This window comes from Loxodonta africana, chromosome 3 (genome assembly GCF_030014295.1).
Source record: "Loxodonta africana isolate mLoxAfr1 chromosome 3, mLoxAfr1.hap2, whole genome shotgun sequence".
Lineage (NCBI taxonomy): Eukaryota > Metazoa > Chordata > Mammalia > Proboscidea > Elephantidae > Loxodonta > Loxodonta africana.
The window spans coordinates 160,411,566-160,431,393 of record NC_087344.1 but is presented as its reverse complement, the minus strand read 5'-3'; the positions used below and the strand labels follow the sequence as shown (position 1 = coordinate 160,431,393).

General features: G+C 45.2%; 1 protein-coding gene across 1 annotated transcript; it reads right to left on the bottom strand.

Moving 5' to 3' along the window:
• Positions 1-2,617: 2,617 nt before the first annotated feature.
• Positions 2,618-16,625, bottom strand: NGF (nerve growth factor). The gene is made up of 2 exons (XM_010589594.3): positions 16,412-16,625; positions 2,618-3,684 (listed from the first exon to the last, which is right to left on the bottom strand). The coding sequence occupies exon 2, from the start codon at positions 3,670-3,672 to the stop codon at positions 2,944-2,946; it is 729 nt and encodes a 242-aa protein (XP_010587896.1). The 5' UTR covers positions 3,673-3,684; positions 16,412-16,625; the 3' UTR covers positions 2,618-2,943.
• Between the last annotated feature and the right edge of the window lie 3,203 nt (positions 16,626-19,828).

Below are 19,828 nucleotides of genomic sequence, written 5' to 3'. Positions count from 1 at the left end.
AGGCAGAGTCCAAGCTGCGGAAACCACGAGGCTCGAGGTTGTTTTTGGACCGCTTCGACTCTGTTCAGCCAAACTGATATCCCCTCATATTGTGTGAAAACATTGGCTCCCACGCTGGGGCTCCAGACTTTCAGCTTAGAGCAGATTTTGTCTTTAGAGAAGATGGGTGGTATTAGTGGAGTTAGGGGCACCTTCTGTTATGAGACAGGACAGGAGAGCAACCCACACCAAAATGAGGTAGGTGCCCTTGGCCTCCATCCTTCCTCAGATGTTTAGAGGGTAAGCCTTCCCTCTAGGCAGTCCCGGGGAGCAAAGACATTTTTAGATGTCCTATGAAACCCTGGTGGTGTAGTGTTAAAGTGCTACAGCTGCTAACCAAAAGACTGGAAGTTCTAACCCACCAGGTGCTCCTTGGAAACTCTATGGGGCAGTTCTACTCTGTCCTACAGGGTCACTATGAGTCAGAAACGACTTGGTGGCAATAGGTCTGGTCTGGTCATGTGTCTCGTAAGCCAAGGGTGGTGCAAATGGTTAATCGTTGGACTACTAGCTTAAAGTTGGTGGTTTAAACCCAGCCAGAGGCACCTCAAAAGGTCACAGTTTTGAAAATGCTATAAAGTACAGCTCTGTTCTGCAACACACAGAGTTGACATGAGTTGGAATTGACTTGACAGCAACTAGTTTGGCTTCGTGTGTGTGTGTGTGTGTGTGTGTGTCTTGCAGTACTAGAAGTAGTTCTCCAGGACTCTCCATGCGGGTATAACTGCTCATTGACAAAGCCTGCCCAGCTGGGAGCTTCTTCCTGGTTGCCCTGCCTCACCATCCCTCTAACCACATCCAGGACCCAGCAGGCTTGTCCAGGCTTATGAGAAAGGGCACCCAGAAACTGTTTGTAGGAGGGGCCTAGCAAGGCTGCGGCCACTGGCACTCTAGTCCAGTAAAAAGCCACAGACACAGGTCAGTAGGAGGGCTCTCTCCCCACAGCCTTTATCTGACCGAAGTATCTCAGCACAGAATGTTCTGGTTGGTATTTCTTGAACATAAATCTTTATTCCAACTGCAGTAGCTTTGATAGAAAAAACAGGGCACATTTCATCATGCTTTTACCCTAATCAAATGTCTCTCACGCCAAAGCTCTCTGCGTTTCTAATTCGCCCTATTTGGATTGGGTTGGGGGTGGGGCAGGGCAGTGAGAGTTACAGAGGGAATGAATACGACCATTTGCTTTTTATCAGAGGGACAATTTGGGCCTGTTCTCATAAAAACCAGAGTAGGCTTTTCACCCTAGGAAGGCGGTGGGGCTGGGGGATAAAGAAGGAAAATTGCCATGTCTAGGGGAAAAAAAAGTGGCTTCAGGACAAATACAAAATGAAAGTGTCAGGGGAAGACAGGAGCGTGAGGTTGGTAGAGCCTTGCTCCTGGGCGTGCCCTGAAATCTCCCTGTCACCTTCAACTCTCTTTAAAATGCTCTTAATGTAGGAAGTATTGAAAACTATTGAGGATGTTAGGTGTCCCTGGGTGGCGCAAATGGTTAAGCACTCGACGACTAGCAGAAATGTTGGAGGCTCGAACCCAACCAGAGGTGCCTTGGAAGAAAGGCCTGGTGATCTGTTTCTAAAAGGTCAGAGCCATTGAAAACCCTGTGGCACAGATTTACTCTGCAACACGTGGTCATCATGAGTCTGAGTCGACTAGAGGGCAACTGGTTTGGTTTTATTTTTATTGAGACCGTTGGATTTCTTGAGGGTAAGGGAAAGTTGGCCAAGATGAGATGACACGCCCTCCTCCTCTTTCTGCTCCTTTGTCCCCATCCTCACACACGTCTGCTTGTTTTTACTCTTCCTCCTGTTTGGATTCCCGCAGTTGGGGAGGAAACCCAAGGCCTGGTGGTTCCCTTCTGACATGGCCCACCTCTCCTCCATGTTCCACCCCCACCCCTCATTGATCCGTTAGTTCTAACTACATTTATCTTTGTCTTTTCTCCCAGCCTCTTGTCCCTTGGCTCCAGCCACCTTTTGTCACTCGTGGAAATCACCCAATTAGTAACGTTAAAAAGTTTTCAAGAGTTCTTCCCTAACAGGTCCCTGGCTTCCCTGGTGATGGGCTGTTGTTGGGGCCATTGGAAGTCGCTGGAACTGTTAGTGGGTGGCAAGTGTGCTGGAAGCTCTAATGTTTTCCCTGGGTGATGAGACTTTCTGTAGGAAGCCACTGGAGGATCAGTGGAGGACCAGCCATTAGTGTTAAGGCAATCTTAACATGAAATCAGATCTACCGTGACAGATCTCCTGAGGTTACTCTGTTACAACTCTTTCAGTCAGTTTTCCGCAGAAAGCAGATCTCCTTCTAAAAACAAGCCAGCCTCAAGGTCTTTGGGGCAAGCCTCCATATAGCGAGTCCCTCCGGGACCAAGGAGGGGCCTCTCTGAGCCCCACGCCTGCAGTCATCTGCCTTCTGCTAAGGCTCCACAAACTTCCCAGAGTAAAGCAATCAAGGCGGGTAGATCCAGGCTACGGGGCAGGTAATCCAAGGATTAGGTAGCTTTGGCTCTGGAATGCAAAAAACAAAGTCTCAATCCAGCAGGCTTCCCTTCCTAATCATGCCCGATTTAGGCTAATATCTGAAACCAGTTTGCCTTCCCTGAAGTTGCAGTGGGGGTAGGGTAAGGGTTCCAAGTGAGCCTTAGAGGGACTCTAAGCTGAGTGAGGGGATCTCGCTGTGGACAACTCACCTTGCCGATTCCCAAGACCTACTGAAGATCCTATTGAGAAAAATGACTGGAGTGCAGGATGCTTCCAAAAATTTAATAAATAATGATTTTTTTAAAACTGTATAAACTATAAATTACCATGCAGTCTTTATAATTTAAAATAATTTACAGGTTGAGGTAGGGAGGGGCCCAGGAGAGTGGGGGGGGGCATCAGGGGAGGGGGTGGGTAGTGCAGGTCAGGCTTTTCTCCCAGTCTTCCTGCTGATCACACACACACAGGCCGTATTGATCCGGATAAACCGCCAGGCCGTCTGCCTGTCATCCAAGGTCAGCGCCCTGGTGAAGGAGTAATTTGGGGCACAATAGGAGTTCCAGTGCTTCGAGTCAATGCCCCTGCACCCATTGTCTACAGGATTGGGGTTCTGGCACTTGGTCTCAAAAAAGTACTGTTTGTACACAACATTGTTAATGATGACTTCTTTCAATACCATCACCTCCTTGCCTTTGATGTCCGTGGCGGTGGTCTTATCGCCAACCCACATGCTGACACTGTCACACACGGAGAACTCCCCCCTGTGGAAAATGGGGTGGGATGATTCGGATCGTTTGCTCCTGTGAGTCCTGTTGAAAGGGGCAGCACCACCAGCCTCAAAGTCCAGGTCCTGAGCCTCTATGGTGACAGGTGGGGGCTGGGTGCTAAACAGCACTCGGGGTGAACGTAGCCGCCGCTTTTTAAAGAGTTTGGGGTCCACGCTGATGTTGCAGGTCTGCCCGGCCACCCTTGCAGCTATCACCCCAGCTGGGGTGCTGTGGGCTCTGCGGAGGGCTGTATCAAGGGAATGTTGAAGTTTAGTCCAGTGGGCTTGGGGGATGGCGTGTCCTGCTGGGACATTGCTCTCTGCCTGTGGTTCTGCCTGTATGCCGATCAAAAACGCTGTAATCAGAGTGTAGAACAACATGGACATTACGCTATGCACCTGGAATGAAACAGAAATGAGGGTTATGACACAGAGTGCTGAGCGTCATCAAAAGTCACTGTTTCTTGGGATGTAGACCCCAAATTCTCATAAAAAGACCAGACTTAATGGTTTGACTGAGACTAGAAGGACCCTGGCAGTCGTGGTCCCCAAACCTTCTGTTGGCCCAGGACAGGAACCATTCCTGAAGCCAACACGTCAGACATGGATTAGACCGGACAATGGGCTGGAGAGAGATGCTGATGAGCTACTTGCATCAAGTGGACACTTCAGACTATGCTGGCATCTCCTGTCTGGAGGGAGATGGGAGGGTAGAGGGGGTTAGAAGCTGGCAAAATGGACACGAAAAGAGAGACTGGATGGAGGGAGCGGGCTGTCTCATTGGGAGGGAGAGTAATTGGGAGTATGTAGTAAGGTGTATCTAAGTTTTTATGTGAGAGACTGCCTTGATTTGTAAACTTCCACATAAAGCACAATAAAAATTATTAAAAAAAAAAAAAAGGAAAGGGAAGCAAGCAGAGAGTGGGGACTTCATACCACCAAGGAATCAGCACCAGGAGCAGAGCGCGTCCTTTAGACATGGGGTCCCTGTGCCTGAGAAGCTCCTCGACCAGGGGAAGACTGAGGAGAAGGACCTTCCTCCAGAGCCGACAGAGAAAGAAAGCCTTCCCCTGGAGCCAGTGCCCCGAATTTGGACTTGTAACTTACTAGGCTGTGAGAAAATAAATTTCTCTTTGTTAAAGCCATTCACTCGTGGTACTTTTGTTATGGCAGCACTAAATGACTAAGATAGGATCCATCTACAAGCAAAGGGACACCAAGAATTGGCAGCAGACACAAGAAAGCTAGGAAAGAGATCCACAGAAGGAGTAAATTCAGCCAAGACCTTCATTTGGACATCTAGATTTCAGAACTGTGAGAAAATAAATATTTGTCCTATAAAGCCAAAAAAAAAAAAAGAAAGAAAGTCACTGTTTCCAAGCCCCTCAGAGTCATTCTCCCAAGAGGCTCATGAAGAGGTAGTCTGGTCATCTCTGGGCAGGGTGACCCTAGAATGTATCATTCAAACTGGGACACATTTGAGAATGAAAGGAGATGCTAGCAATAATTACCCTGGGACAACCAGCGTAACCTAGGGCTGACTCAGACAACCTGGGGTGTGTGGTTACCCCACCTATGGAGTGGCCTTTTCCGGTAGGGACAGATACCCCTGACGTTCTGCTCAGTAGCTTGGTATGAAGATGGGGGCGTCACTTACACAATCACCTGTGTTCTGACTGCCAGCTTGTGGCAGCAGTGGACAGGGTGGTATGCGTGCTTGTGGGTGTCCTGGGAGGCAGGTGGGAGGAGTTTGAAAGCTCTCTCCAGAACCAATGTCTCAGAGGTGTTGGGGTCTCTTGTCCTACTCAATGGCTTTGATTCCAAAGGCATTGGGAAAGGCTGCTGGGGACACATCTCAAAGCCTCAGTACTGAGTAGTACCTCTTCAGACAGAAGCACTGGATTAGCTCTAAGATCTGGTGCCTCTGGACGCTTGTCGTGAAGCTACAAAGCATCATATTCGGAAAAAAAAAAAAAAAATCTGTGGCTCTGGGACTACCTCAGAGAGTTCATCTATTCGGCTATCACCTGTCACATATAAACGTGCTACTGCTCATGGTCCTATCTGTGTGATGTTTTTAAACTTTTCAAATGTGTTTCCTTCTAATTTCTCATTAGTCTGTGAGTTAGGTTAGGATTTGTCATCTGTCTTTCATGTATAAGGAAACTGATCCACAGAAAATCAATTGACGGGCTTAAAGTCACAAATAAAGACTAGACCGGAAATAGAATCCAAAGCTGACTAGCCTACCTTTCTGGCCATCTTTCCTTCCTCTGTTTCTGTTTCATTCTTAAACAGGTCTTTTCTTTTTAGTATTTGGTGTTATGTGGAACTGTCTATCACTTACAGGCAGTGCAAACCCCTCTTTGCATCTGCTCAGCAGGGCTCCACAATGCATTATAGTCTCTCACCAGGGACCATTCACAGGGCAAGGAAAGGTGGAATTAACTCTGCCCCGGAAGTTTCTTCATTCGCTCCTCCTGGTGAGCTCATATTCACACCTGTAGACATATATCAAATTCACCTCCTCTGTGAAGCTTTCCCAGACCTTCCTGGTAGGCTTAGAGGCACCCCCTATGTCTTAGTCATCTAGTGCTGCTGTAACAGAAATACCACAAGTAGATGGCTTTGACAAACAGAAGTTTATTCTCTCACAGTCCAGGAAGCTAGAAGTCCAAATTCAGGGTGTTAGCTCCAGGGGAAGGCTTTCTCTGTCGGCTCTGGAGGAAGGTCCTTGTTATCAACCTTCCCCTGGACTAGGAGCTTCTCTGCACAGGAATCCCAGGTTCAAAGGATGTGCTCTGCTCCTGGCGCTGCTTTCTTGGTAGTGCTGCTTTCTTGGTGGTACGAGGTCTCCCCGTCTCTCTGCTCGCTTCTCTCTTTTATATGTCAAAAGAGATTAATTTAAGACACAATCCAATCTTGTAGATCTCATCAATATAACTGCCACTAATCCATCTCATTAACGTCATAGTGAAGGATTTACAATACGTAGGAAATCACATCAGATGACAAAATGGTGGCCCATCACACAGTACTGGGAATCATGGCCTAGCCAAGCTAACGCACACTTTTGGGGAACACAATTCAATCCCTAACACCCTATAAAGGGTGTTCTCCAAACTTCCAATTCTGTCTCTTCCCCCATCTCTCCTCCGAACTCCCAGAGGTCATTCTACTACCTATCAACTTTCCAGCCTGGCTCAGATAGCACCTACTCCTTGAGGCCTTCTCAGAGCACCCCCAACAAAAATGATCTCTTTCAAGTCTGGACTTCAGCAATATGCATGTGTGTGTTTCTCTCCTACTGAATCGGTATAATAAAAAGAACAAAAGAAGTCTGCACTGGATCTGGGATTAGAAAATCTTGTTAAGATTCCTAGCTCAGCTACTTGTTAGCAGGGGGAAGCCACTTAATCCCTCTGAGCCTTAGTTTCCTCATTGATAAGAGGAGGACAATTAACCTGATTTCACAGGGCTATTGTTAGGATTAAATGGGTGCTCAAGAAATCTGTGTTAATTTTGAGTCATTTCAATGTCCTCAGGGTTAAAGACTTACCCATATTTTTATGCAAATAGCATGCACCTTCTGTGTTTGTTTGATGGCCTTGCCCTCCAAACTCCCTGAGGTATTTTCATAAGCACACTGTGCTGAATTTTTTTTACAGCAACATGTGGAAGAAGATCGGCATGGCAGGGCTTGTGAGGGTGCCTTGTAAGGGCAGGGTGCGGTTGGCAAACAAAAGCAGAAGGCGCATGTTATCTGTGTAAAAATACTGTAGTCTTCTTTACTTGTATTGCTGGTTATTCACTATCTGAGTGCCTCTCATCCATGCTTTCTCATAGCACACGGTTTTATGTCTATCAGACATTTTTCAAAGCATTGTAATTAACTGAGTCTGTTTCCTCCCCTGGGCATAAGGTCCTGGAGGTCAGTTTTGTCTTATCCACCTGTGTGTCCAGTTATACTGTCCCTCAGCATACACCTCTCTTGTCTTCGATGGGGTTTGTGCATAATCCTATTACCTCTTACGGTGTTGTGGCTAATCATTTACGTGTTGTCATGGATTGAATTGTGTCCCCCCCCAAAATATCTGTCAACTTGGCTAGGTCATGATTCCCAGTATAGTGCAATTGTCCACCCACTTTGTCATCTGATGTGATTTTCCTATGTGTTGTAAATCCTATTTCTATGATGTTAATGAGATGGGATTAGCGGCAGTTACGTAGCCTTAATCTACAAAATTAATCTACCATTTAAATCAATCTCTTAAGAGATATAAAAGAGAAAGCAAGCAAAGAGACAGGGGGGCCTCATACCACCAAGACACAAGAGCCAGGAGAATAGCACATCCTTTGAACTCCGGGAACCTGCGCTGAGAAGCTCCTCGACCAGGGGAAGACTGAGGACAAGGACCTTCCTCCAGGGTCGACAGACAGAAAAAGCCTTCCCCTGGAGCTGATGCCCTGAATTTGGACTTGGAGCCTCTTAGACTGTGAGAGAATAAATTTCGCTTTGTTAAAGCCATCCACTTGTGGTATTTCTGTTATAGCTGCACCAGATAACTAAGACACATGTCTATCTCCCTGAGAACTTTTAGAGGCTGTCATTTGCATTTTAATATGCTGGGGCCCATGTGTAGTGCCTGGCATGTAGGAGGTCTTCAAACACTGTTAGTTGAATGAATGAGAGTGAATGGTGGGAGGCCAGAAAAGCTCACCATCTGACTTCTTCCACCACAGTGCATTCTTTCATTTTGACTTGTGCATATGGCCACATGCAGCTTTTCTGATCTATTTTAAAATGATGCATAACTCTCAATAATATACTTTTATTCAGCCAAAAATAGCTCTTTGGTGAGATACCAAGAAGGAAACTACCAAATTCTTTTCTCTTTGGTTACTTGGAAAAATGTTTTCTTTGCTCCAATTCTTCTGTGTCTCGTACAGTGTCAGCTGGCCATGCAGAGAAGGCGATGGCATGTCTATGCCTTTGGCCACCATCAGTTCTACTGGCTAACGGTTGTGCAGATAAGGGTCAACTCCAGCTGACAGCTAGTTCAAGCCCTTTGCTTTTGCTCCTTCCCTTTGCTTTTGCTCCTTCTCTGTTTCATTTCTTTCTTTTTCTCAGTACTATGATATCTCTGTCAGAGAGTAAGTCAAGAAAAAACAAAACTAAAATTCATCCTTTTTGTCCACATGAGTAACACTTGTTCGAATTTGGATAGGGAGATGTGAAAGAACACTGACTAAAATCTAAGGTTTCGATGGAAATAAGGTCCCCATTAACGAACTTCTCCTAAGGAGTCAACTGAAATTTCTGTGCAGTTGATGACCCTACCTGGATCTCTAGCCCGCCTGCTCTTTTATAAGCCAGTTCTGAATCACTAGCCCCTTGATGGGCAATTCTCCATGAATATTAGCATTTTAAATGTAAGACATCCAAACAAAAACCTTCATACTCATAATCCTCATTATGATCATCTCCCTTTTTTCTTCCTCTTTATCCAACATCAAACCTGAACGGAACCCATTGTCATCGAGTCGACTCTGACTCATAGTGATCCTATAGGACAGAGTACAACTGCCCCATACAGTTTCCAAGGAGCGCCTCGTGGATTTGAACTGCTGACCTTTTGGTTAGCAGCTGTAGCCCTTAACCACTGTGCCACCAAGGTTTCTGTTATCCAACAACAGCAGCCCCATTTTGGACCACTTGATGATTTACAAAGTAGTTTGACAGCTACTATCTCTTTTGATCATCTTTCTAAACCTGCTTCTCTGCATTTTCCTTTTTTCTGTTAATGGGACCATTATTCCTTCATTCACCAGCTCCAAACCTGAAATCATAACTAGACTCTGCACTTTCCTCTATGCCCTTCCTCTAGTCATCCAGTCAGCCCTCTTGGGTCTGCTATGGTAGCAACTCTTTAAACTGCTTTCCATCCTCATCTCCTCACCCGTAGTTCAGGTCACGGGGACAATCGGCCAACAAGTGTCCTAACCCTTCACCTCTCTTCCAATGCTTACTATCCTTGGCCACTTCATTTAACTTCTTATAGCTTGGGCCTGATCACATCATGGATCAGTGATGGATCCAGTGGGGAGCGCACTGTATGATGAATCAGTAAGGAATCCTCACTCCTCTATGCCCCTCACATATTTTGCATCCCAGGCAAATAGAGTTCCTTACAGGTCTGTGCTTCCCCACCATTGCCCTTCATTCAGACTCTTCTGTACCAGGCATGCTCTCAGGCCCCTCTCTGTGCCTTTCTGCTCTCCACCCCTACTGGCTGAAATCCTTCCTGCTGTCTTTTGACACCAACTTAAAGGCCACCTCCACTGGGGTGCTTTATCTAACTCTAATGGGATAAATTCTCTCCCTTTTCCACATCTTAAAGCATTTCCTTTGTGCACTCTTAAAGGCAGTGGTGTTCTCCTCTTAGCCTTCCTCCTTGTTGTTGTTGTTGTCAGGTGCTGTCGAGTCGGTTCCAACTCATAGCAACCCTATGCACAACAGAACACTGCCTGGTCCTGCACCACCCCCACAATTCTTGTTATGCTTCAGCCCATTGTTGCAGCCACTGTGTCAATCCATCTCATTGAGAGTCTTCCTCTTTTTTGCTGACCCTCTACTTTACCAAGCATGATGTTCTTCTCCAGGGACTAATCCCTCCTGATAACATGTCCAAAGTATGAGAGATGTACTCTGGCCACACTTGTTTCCTAGGAGCATTCTGGTTGTACTTCTTTTGGCAGTCCATGGTACATTCAGTATTCTTCCCCAACAGCACAATTCAAAGGCGGCAATTCTTCTTAGGTCTTCTGTATTCACTGTCTAACTTTTGCATGCATATGAGGTGACTGAAAACACCATGGCTTGGGTCAGGTGTACCTTAGTCCTCAAGGTGACATCTTTGCTTTTCAGCCGATTTGCCCAATGCAGTGTGTCTTTTGATTTCTTGGCTGCTGCTTCCATGAGCATTGATTGTGGATCCAAGTAAAATGAAATCCTTGACAACTTCAATCTTTTCTCCGTTTGTCATGATGTTGCTTATTGGTTCAGTTGTGAGGATTTTTGTTTTCTTTATGTTGAGGTGTAATCCATACTGAAGGCTGTGGTATTTGATCTTCACTAGTAAGTGCTTCAAGTCCTCTTCATTTTCAGCAAGCAAAGTTGTGACATCTGCTTAATTTTCTTCCTCATATAGTCCAGCTTCTCTGATTATTTGCTCAGCATACAGATTGAATATGTATGATGAAAGGATACAACCCTGATGCACACCTTTCTTGGTCCATGTTCAGATTCCTTAAGAGCACAATTAAGTGTTCCAGAATTTCCATTTTCTGCACTGTTATCCATAATTTGTTATGATCCACACATTCGAATGCCTGAAAAAGCAAAAAACCAAACCCATTGCTGTCAAGTCGATTCCGACTCATAGCAACCCTATAGGACAGAATAGAACTGCCCCGTAGGGTTTCCAAGGAGTGCCTGGTGGATTCAAACTGCCCAGTTTTTGGTAAACAGCCATAGCTCTTAACCACTATGCCACCAGAGTTTCCAATGCCTTAGCATAGTCAATAAAACATAGGTAAACATCTTTCTGGTATTCTCTGCTTTCAGTCAGGATCTATCTGACATCAGCAATGATAACCCTCGTTCCATGTCTTCTTCTAAATCTGGCTTGAATTTCTGGCAGTTCCCTGTCAATATACTGCTGTAACCACTTTTGAGTGATCTTCAGCAAAATTTTGTTTGCATGTGATATTAATGATATTGTTCAGTAATGTCTTCATTCGGTTAGATCATCTTTCTTGGGAATAGGCATAAATATGGATCTCTTCCAATTGGTTGGTCAGGTAGCTGTCTTCCAAATTTCTTGGCATAGATGAGTGAGCACTTCCAGCACTGCATCTGTATGTTGAAACATTGCAATTGATATTCCGTCAATTCCTGGAGCTGTGTTTTTTGCCAATGTCTTCAGTGCAGCTTGGACTTCTTCCTTCAGTACCATGGATTCCTGATCACATGAACCTCCTGACATGGTTGAACATGGATCAGTTATTTTTGGTATAGTGACTATGTGTATTCCTTCCATCTTCTTTTGATGCTTCCTGTGTCATTTAGTATCTTCCCCGTAGAATCCTTCAGTATTGCAACTTGAGGCTTGAGTTTTTTCTTCAGTTCTTTTAGCTTTAGAAATGATGCATGTGTTCTTCCCTTTTGGTTTCTTATCTCCAGGTCTTTGCACATGTCATCATGATACTTGGCCTTCTCGAGCCGCCTTTGAAATCTTCTGTTCAGGTCTTGACTTCATCATTTCTTCCTTTCACTTTAGCTACTTGACATTCAAGAGCAAGTTTCAGAGTCTCTTCTGATATCCATTTAGGCCTTTTCTTTCTCTCCTGTGTTTCAATGACCTCTTGCTTTCTTCATGAATGATGCCCTGATGTCATTCTACAACTTGTCTGCTCTTCAGTCATTAGTGTTCAATGCGTCTTATCTGCTCTGGAGATGGTCTCTAAATTCAGATGGGATATACTCAAGGTCATATTTTTGCTCTCGTGGGCTTGTTCTAATTTTCTTCAGTTTCAACTTGAACTGGCACATGAGCAATTGATGGTCTGATCTGCAGTCAGCCCCTGACCTTGTTCTTACTGATATTGAGCTTTTCCATTGTCTCTTTCTACAAATGTAGTTGATTTGATTCCTGTGTATTTCATCTGGCAAGGCCCATGTATATAGTCACCATTTATGTTGGTGAAAAAAGGTATTTGCAATGAAGAAGTCATTGGTCTTGCCTAGAAGAACTAGATAGTGCCCAGCTACCACCAAAGATTGCCCTGACAGGGAACACAACAGAGAGTCCCTGACGGAGCAGGAGAAAAGTGGGGTGCACAACTCAAATTCTAGCAAAAAGACCAGACTTAATGGCCTGACTGAGACTGGAGGGATGCCAGAAGACATGGCCCCTGGACTCTCTGTTAGCCCAAAACTAAAGCCATTCCCAAAATCAACTCTTCAGGAAAGATTAGACTGAAGTATAAAATATAAAATGATACTCGTGAAGAGTATGCTTTTTAGCATGAGACTAAATGGGCAGCTCCTGTCTGGAGGCAAGATGAGGAGGCAGAAAAGGACAGGAACTGGTTGAATGGACATGGTACATGTGGGGTGCAAAGGAGGAGTGTGTTGTCACATTATAGGGACAGCAATTAGCACCACACAACAATGTGTGTATAAATTTCTGTATGAGAAACTAACTTGAGCAGTAAACTTTTACTTAAACACAAACACACACACAAAAATTGTTAGTCTTGCAAAATTCAATCATGCGATCTCCAGCATAGTTTATATCACCAGGCAAGGCCATCTTTTCCAACTACCGATCCTTCTTCGTTTCCACCTTTTGTATTCCAATCACCAGTAATTATCAGTGCATCCTGATTACATGTTCAATCAATTTCAGACTGAAGAAGTTGGTAAAAAATCTTCAATTTCTTCATCTTTGGCCTTAGTGGTTGGTGCATAAATTTGAATAACAGTCGTATTAACTGGTCTTCCTTGTAGGTGTACAGATATCATCCTATCACTGGCAGCGTTGTACTTCAGGATAGATTTTGAAATGTTCTTTTTCACGATGAATGAAACGCCATTCCTCCTCAAGTTGTCATTCCTGGCATAGTAGACCATGTGACTGTCCAATTCAAAATGACCAATACCAGTCCATTTCAGCTCACTAATGCCTAGGATATCGATGTTTAGCCTTCTTCCCGGAAGGTAAAGGTCCCAAGGTCATGTTTGTGGCCTCTCCATTACCTAGTACTCCCAGACTAGTTCCACCTCCAAGGATCATTGAGTCTGTAGGTAAGTCTCCTTCCTTCTCCGATCTTTAATTTCTCCACCTCAACAATGATGTTCAAAGGTATCTTCCAACTCTGACACTGATTGTAAACAGTTATACAGTTTTCTACTCTGCTTAGCACTCTGCTGGTTCTACTTAATTGGCTCCACAGAGTGCTTAAAACTGAATGTTACTTCTCAATTCACAGTAACACGCGGTGCCTAGTTACACTTAATCACAATGGAGATTTGCATCATCCACAGATGGTTTAATTAAGATTTGAAAATGTCACAAATAATCTCTCATTTGAGTTTTAGGCTAAAAGGTATGTCTTAAAAAATAATGCTTGATTTACTCATCTTTAAAAAATTGTCTAAATATGTCACCCTTTAAAAAAAAATCATCAGTACTTAAAAAAGGAAGAAAGAAAGAAAAATGAATATTTTCCATTCCAGTGATCTAATGCACAAAGTACCACTTAGAAAAGAACATTCCCTCCATGGTTAAAGAGAACCATGATAGGAGTTGCACTTATTTTTAAGAACTTTTGAAGCTTTTCTCCTGAACAGATGACAATCCTCTCTGTGGCTTCACTAACTAGAGTTTTGCAGCTGAATAATAAGCTGGGGAAGATGCAATTAAGAGCGCACATAAAGGAGGAAACGTGTTCTGTTTAATGGGCAAATGTTCTTTCTTTGTCCTGTTCCTACCTGGAATGGGAGCTAAATGGCTGTGAGTTGGGGGGTCAGTTGGGGTGCCTTTAAATTCAGGTGCTGATGAACTGCTCCGCCCTCTTGCCCTTCCCTGGGCCTGTGGTACATTCTGTGAATTTCTAGCAGTTCACATACTCCAATAACAAGAGAAATTTCTGCACCAGGCGAATGATCTCCACACAGATTCTGGCCTCACCTGAATAGATGATGAAGCTGCCAGACAGAACTAAGCAAACCACCCCCACTGTCTGCCAAAAAAAAAAAAAGAAAACATTGCCATGGAGTTGATTCATGGCAATTCCGTGGCGCAGAGTAGAACTGCTCCATAGCGTTTTCAAGGCTGTGACCTTTCAGAAGCAGATCTCCAGGCCTGTCTTCCGAGGTGCCACTGGGTGAGTTCCAACTGCCAACCTATTGGTTATGAGCTAAGCAACTACCCGTCTGTGCCACTCAGGAGCCCAGAGTTAAGCAAAAAAAAAAGAGTTAAGCAAGTGGCCCAAATATTTACTTGTGGCTAGGAGGGCTGATGTACAGGGAGGCTTGGCAGTGGTGCCTGTTGAGGTCCATGGCAGAAATGAGTAAGATAAGCCCTGCCTTAGAGAGAGAGGTGCCAAGATCTGTTAGTGATTCTCAGGCTACAGACTGGATCAGTGAACCAGGGTCACTAGCTGTTGGCAAGAGAGGAAATTCTTGTGGCTGAGGAAATCCAGCTTCCGCCTCCTCCTCAATCTCCCTCCCTACATTCTGAGAGTGGGTCAAGGGTCATTTTTTTGTTTTACACTTGGCCTCTGCTCTAAAAGTAAACTGCCCACTGTCTTCACCCTAAAGGCTCGGACACACTTAGTTCTTGGAGCCTGCGTGGAACGTGAACGTGAGAGGAATTCTCTGCCCCTCCACTGCCCAGGGCAGTATCTCGGAGGCAGCCTGCACTGCAGCAGAGAAAAGTACTGACAGGATAAAACCTAGCGCCTCTGCTAGTATCTCCCAGACAGGGTTGACGGGGAGGAAACATGGACTGGAAGGGAAGTCAGAGATTACCAAGCCCAGAGGTTCTCAAACCTGTGAACATCACAATCACCCAGGCTTCTCACACCATAGAAAGCTGGGCCCCACCCCAAAAGTTTCAGATTCCAAAGGTTGGGGGTGGAGCCTGAGAGTCTGAATTTCTAACAAGTTTCCAGGTGATGCTGATGCTGCTGGACTGGGGACCACACTTTGAGAACTACTCATTTACTCCAATCCTTTAACATAGAGGACAGAAATGAGCCTCAGGGAGGCTATGTGACCTGGGGTTCTGCAGCTACCGATAGAGGCAGTCAGTGTGGGGGTGCCTGGCCTGTTGCTCGGCCTGGGTGCCTTTTTTGGAGGGGGGGAGCCTGAGGTCTCACATATGCTGTAATTGATAGGTCCTAGGGAGTGTTTGACACCCTGGGTGGCATAAACGATAAATGCTCAGCTGCTAACCAAAACGTTGGCAGTTCAAGTCTACCCAGAGGTGCCTCGGAAGAAAAGCCTGGTGATCTACTTCTGAAGAAATTAGCCTTTGAAAACTCTATGGAGCACAGTTCTACTCTCAGACACATGGGGTCACTGTGAGTCAAAATTGACTCCATAGCAAGTGGTGGGGATGTGTTTGCTTAAACCCCGATATTTAAGTGAAATTTCTGTTCAATGGATAGTCAGTTTGACCTTCCTGATGCCACAAATCCAGATACCTGGGAACATTTGCACATTTAATTGCTTTTATATCTGGTTTATCAGTTCTCTGAGTATCATGCAGACTTGATCCAAAAGTACTTAAAATGCTCATGATAGAAATATGCAACCAGGAAGCACCAGCAGGTGCAGGCACCTGTGAATTTCTTGATCTTCTCTGGGACAGATGTGCTGGCTGCATGAATGGGAACAGAACCTACTAGTTTGAATTCTTAGAAGCACATCTTAAAATGAATGAGGTGAGATTATAATTATTATTATCTTTTATTGGGCATAATTGTTTCATTAACCATCACAATAACCCTGGGAGGTAGGTATTATTGCCATTTTACAGATGAGGAAACAGAGGCTTAGTAAGATTAAGTAATCTGATCACAGTCACATACGTGGCAAAACTAAAACTCAAAGCCAGGCCTGCCTGTTCCCTGTGTTAGAGCTTCCCCCCCACCCCCCCACTCTGCTGGCTAAGGGGATGGAGAGTAGTTAGGGAGCTTCTGTCTCACAAGGTCGCCTGCTCAGACAATCAGAGGGGTGTGTGGAGGCTCTGACAAAGGCCATCTATTCAAGGGCCTGCATTCTGTTACTGTGGAGGTGGGGCAGCTTAGATTCTTCACGTGTCCTTGGAAGGTGTGGGGCCAGCCTGAGAGCAAGGCCATTCCCCTCCCAAACTGGCTTAGAGGCTACATTTGCTGGGGTTGCTATGAGCCACTTCAAGCCCAGTGATCAGCAGTTGGATCAGACCCCCCCTCCTCAGCCTGGGGCTTATTCCCAGCTGTCACTTGAGGTCCCTGCTCCTGGCAGCTCCAGGGCGAGGAACCCTCATGAGGCAGTTGCCCCTCAGGTGCTTACCTCCGTGTGGCCAGGACAGAAAGCTGCTCCTGTGGAAAAGCCTTTATTAGGCCCAGACACTGAGCTGAGCTTGGGTCCAGCATGCCATCCAGCCCCCGGGACTGCACGACCACGGGCCAGGACTCTGTGGGGGAAAGAGCTGGCATTAGATGGGCATGCCGCCACATTCCAGCAGATGGATACCCATGCTCTAGGCAGGAGGGGAGGGATGTGCCAACAGGGCAACCCCGCTTCCCTTAGTTCTGGGATTTTACCAGCATCAAGGCCCAGGAAGGAGTTAGGAATCAGTTATCAAAATTACCAGGGATCTGGCCTTTCATACCAAAATGGGGTTGGGTAAAGTGTTGCCGGGAGAGGGTACTTGCTTTTCACTCTTGTGCCAAAGCTTCTTGGTTTATGCCTAGACACAATGCATGTCTAACCTTACACCCAGTATAGGTGCTTTCAGATCAACACCAGAGTCCTGTTACAGCAGACTCCTAATCCAGCATCAAAATGGAAATTATTCTAATTACGCCTGGGCAGATGTAGACCCAACTCTGAACCAGCATAACTAAAATAAATTATCAGGGTGGGGGGGGGGGTGGGGGAAGTCCAGACAACTCAGAACAAGTTGATGCTTTGGTAAAAATACAGATGAGCAACGGCAAATAAGACAACTTTACCACTTGTTGGAGCTTTTACAGAACTGGGACATGGATCTCAGAGAACCATGCTGAAGGTCAAATTTTAGGAGCTGGAAGCTATGGAAATGATACAATGAGAAAACAATTTCATTCGATTTTAGTTTGCAATTTCCAGATGTGTTGGACAGTTTCTATTCTCCCCTCAGTGCCCTCAACCCCATCTGATACATGTAGGTGGTTTATTCATTCATTCAACAAATATTTCCTGAACATGTACTATGTGCCAAACAACTGTTCTAGGTTCTAGAGACACAGCAGTCAATAAGGCAGGACAAAGTCCCAGCTCTCAAGGAGTGTATAGTCTTGTATGAACAAGATGTCTTCAGATTCTTTACGCGCCATGAAGGATATGCAGGATATGGCGATAGAGGGCTACTGCAGGGCAAAGTAATGGACCACTGTTGACAGGGTACTCAGGGAAGAGTTCTTCAAGGAAGTTGCCTTCAAGTTGGGATCTGAGAGAGAGAGAGAGGGAGTGGTCCAGGCAGAAGAAAGAGCAAGCTCAAAGGTCCTGAGGTGGGAATAAATGAAAGTCACTGAGCATATAGGAAAGAGATTTATGAAATGAGTTGGAGTGGTAGAAGGGAGCCAAGTCTGCAGGGCCGTTAAGGAGCTAAGGTTTTATCTTAAGGGCAATAGGAAGAGTATGGAGGGATTTAAGGAGGAGAATGCCATCTTTTTTTTTTTTTTTTTATGAATGAATGTATAATTACATCTATTGTAGAGCTTTTGGTAGGGTGGGATAGGTTCCTCTGTACCCCCAAACAGTTCTAGAATGGCATCTTTAACCTCCCTGTCTGTATTCTCCTTCCAACTCCAACAACCCCTAGCTCTATCATGTCTGTTTTTGGTGTGGGTCCGGACCACTGATGTTCTCTCAACCTCCTCCCATCTTGTGCTACTGGAAGCAAGTGTCAGTGAAGCCACCATGGCCCCCAAGCCTCATCCACAAAGAAGAGCTAGAGAACAGAGGAGATAGGGAGGGTCTCTGGAGTGATTTTCAAGCTATTAGAAATAGTGAAAATAAGGACTGGTATGTTTCCATTTCTCTTCCTTCCCCACCCTGCTCAAAATATCCTTTTGCCTCAGAAAATACGAGAAAAAACTTCCAATGCAATTGAAACTTACTCAAATACCCTAAAAAAAAAAAGTTAGATCATGGGGAAAAGAACACTATTTTCTTGCTCTCCTGGGCTTGGATTTAGCACTGGAGAGGGAGGATACCATATCCCCAGGGTAAGATGTGGGCATTATGGAGCCTGGTCCCAACACTCATGGGAAACAGTATCTGATCTAATCCTCAAGCCCTTCATCTGTGCGTGTGGCCAAAACTGACAGACTGCCAGATTGGAAGCAACAGACCTGAATCCTGATCCAATTCACCCTGGTACTTGAGTAACTCACTTGACATCTATAAGCATCCCTGAGCTTCCTTCCTCCACGGGACGAGGAGCTGGCATAGATGATAGCTTAGGCGCCTTGTAGCTGTCAACATCTGTATTCTATGAGAGTTAATGTTTTCCAAGCTGCATCCCTACTGAGTGCTTAAGTAATGTTTTCCCCTACCCAAACACTGGAATTAATTTATTTGACTCATTAAAAACTTAAACTTGTAGACCCTACCCCAGCCACTATGTTAGGTGCTAAGGACACAAAAAAGAATAAGGCACAATACTTAACCTCCAAGAGCAAATGATGTAGAGGTGAGGAAAGACAAGCAAGTGAACAAGTATTTAAAGGGCAATGTGATAAGTACAATGTATATTTGATATGATACAGAAGAATAGTGGAGGGAGGAGTTAGTTTTACCTGGACAGACTAGCCAGAGAAGTAAGTTCACAGAGGAGGCAGCATCTGAGTGGCGTTCTTGAGGATGAATAAGTGTTCATCATGTGAAGGGAAGAAAAGGTATGACAGACTCACAGAGTTCAAGGACTGGCCAGAAGGCCAACATGGCTTAGTAAGCTTAGTATGGGGACACGTGGAGGGGGGTAAGAGGAGTATGCGATGGGCCTTACACATCCCAAACCAAAACCATTGCAGTCAAGTCGATTCCAACTCATAGTGACCCTATTACTGTATTACATCGGGTAAAAATGAGTTTGCAGAGCTCACTACTGCGGACTTCTGCCTTGAATAAAACTTTGTATGTGACATAAAAGCCTCCATTTTTAATCTATGGGACAACCAGGGAAGTAAAAGTAACTCTTTCTAGAAACATTTTGGATATTTCACTACAGGTCATGAGGGTTTCCAATCTAGAAGACTAGAAGGTCTGAATCAAAAATTCCACAACTCTTAGGTAGAACTGTCTTATTAGGAGATAGATGCTAGACCAACCACAGAGATTGCCTGGTCCTGGGGTATAGGTCAAGAGGCTGTCCTAAATATCTCCAACCTTTGGCCCAAGCCACGTTGGTGCATGTCAGAGTTTCCTGCCAATTTCACCTGGACGCCTGATTGCTATATTTGAGACCCTGTCTAGCATCTTCTGTGACTTTGGCCTTCTCTTGTTCGATTTTGGTATTGACAGTTGCTGTCGCTGTTGCTAGGTGCCATCGAGTCAATTTTCAACTCATAGTGACAGAGTAGGACAGTCTCATAGGGTTTTCTTGGCCATAATCTTTACAGAACAGGTCACCAGGTCTTTCTCCTGTGGAGCTGCTGGGTGGGTTTGAACCTCTAGCCTTTTGGTTAGCAGCCAAACAACCGTTGTGCCACCAGGGCTCCT

Excerpts from the sequence above, each read along its gene's own strand:
- NGF (XM_010589594.3), bottom strand. The coding sequence starts at position 3,672 with ATGTCCATGTTGTTCTACACTCTGATTACAGCGTTTTTGATCGGCATA.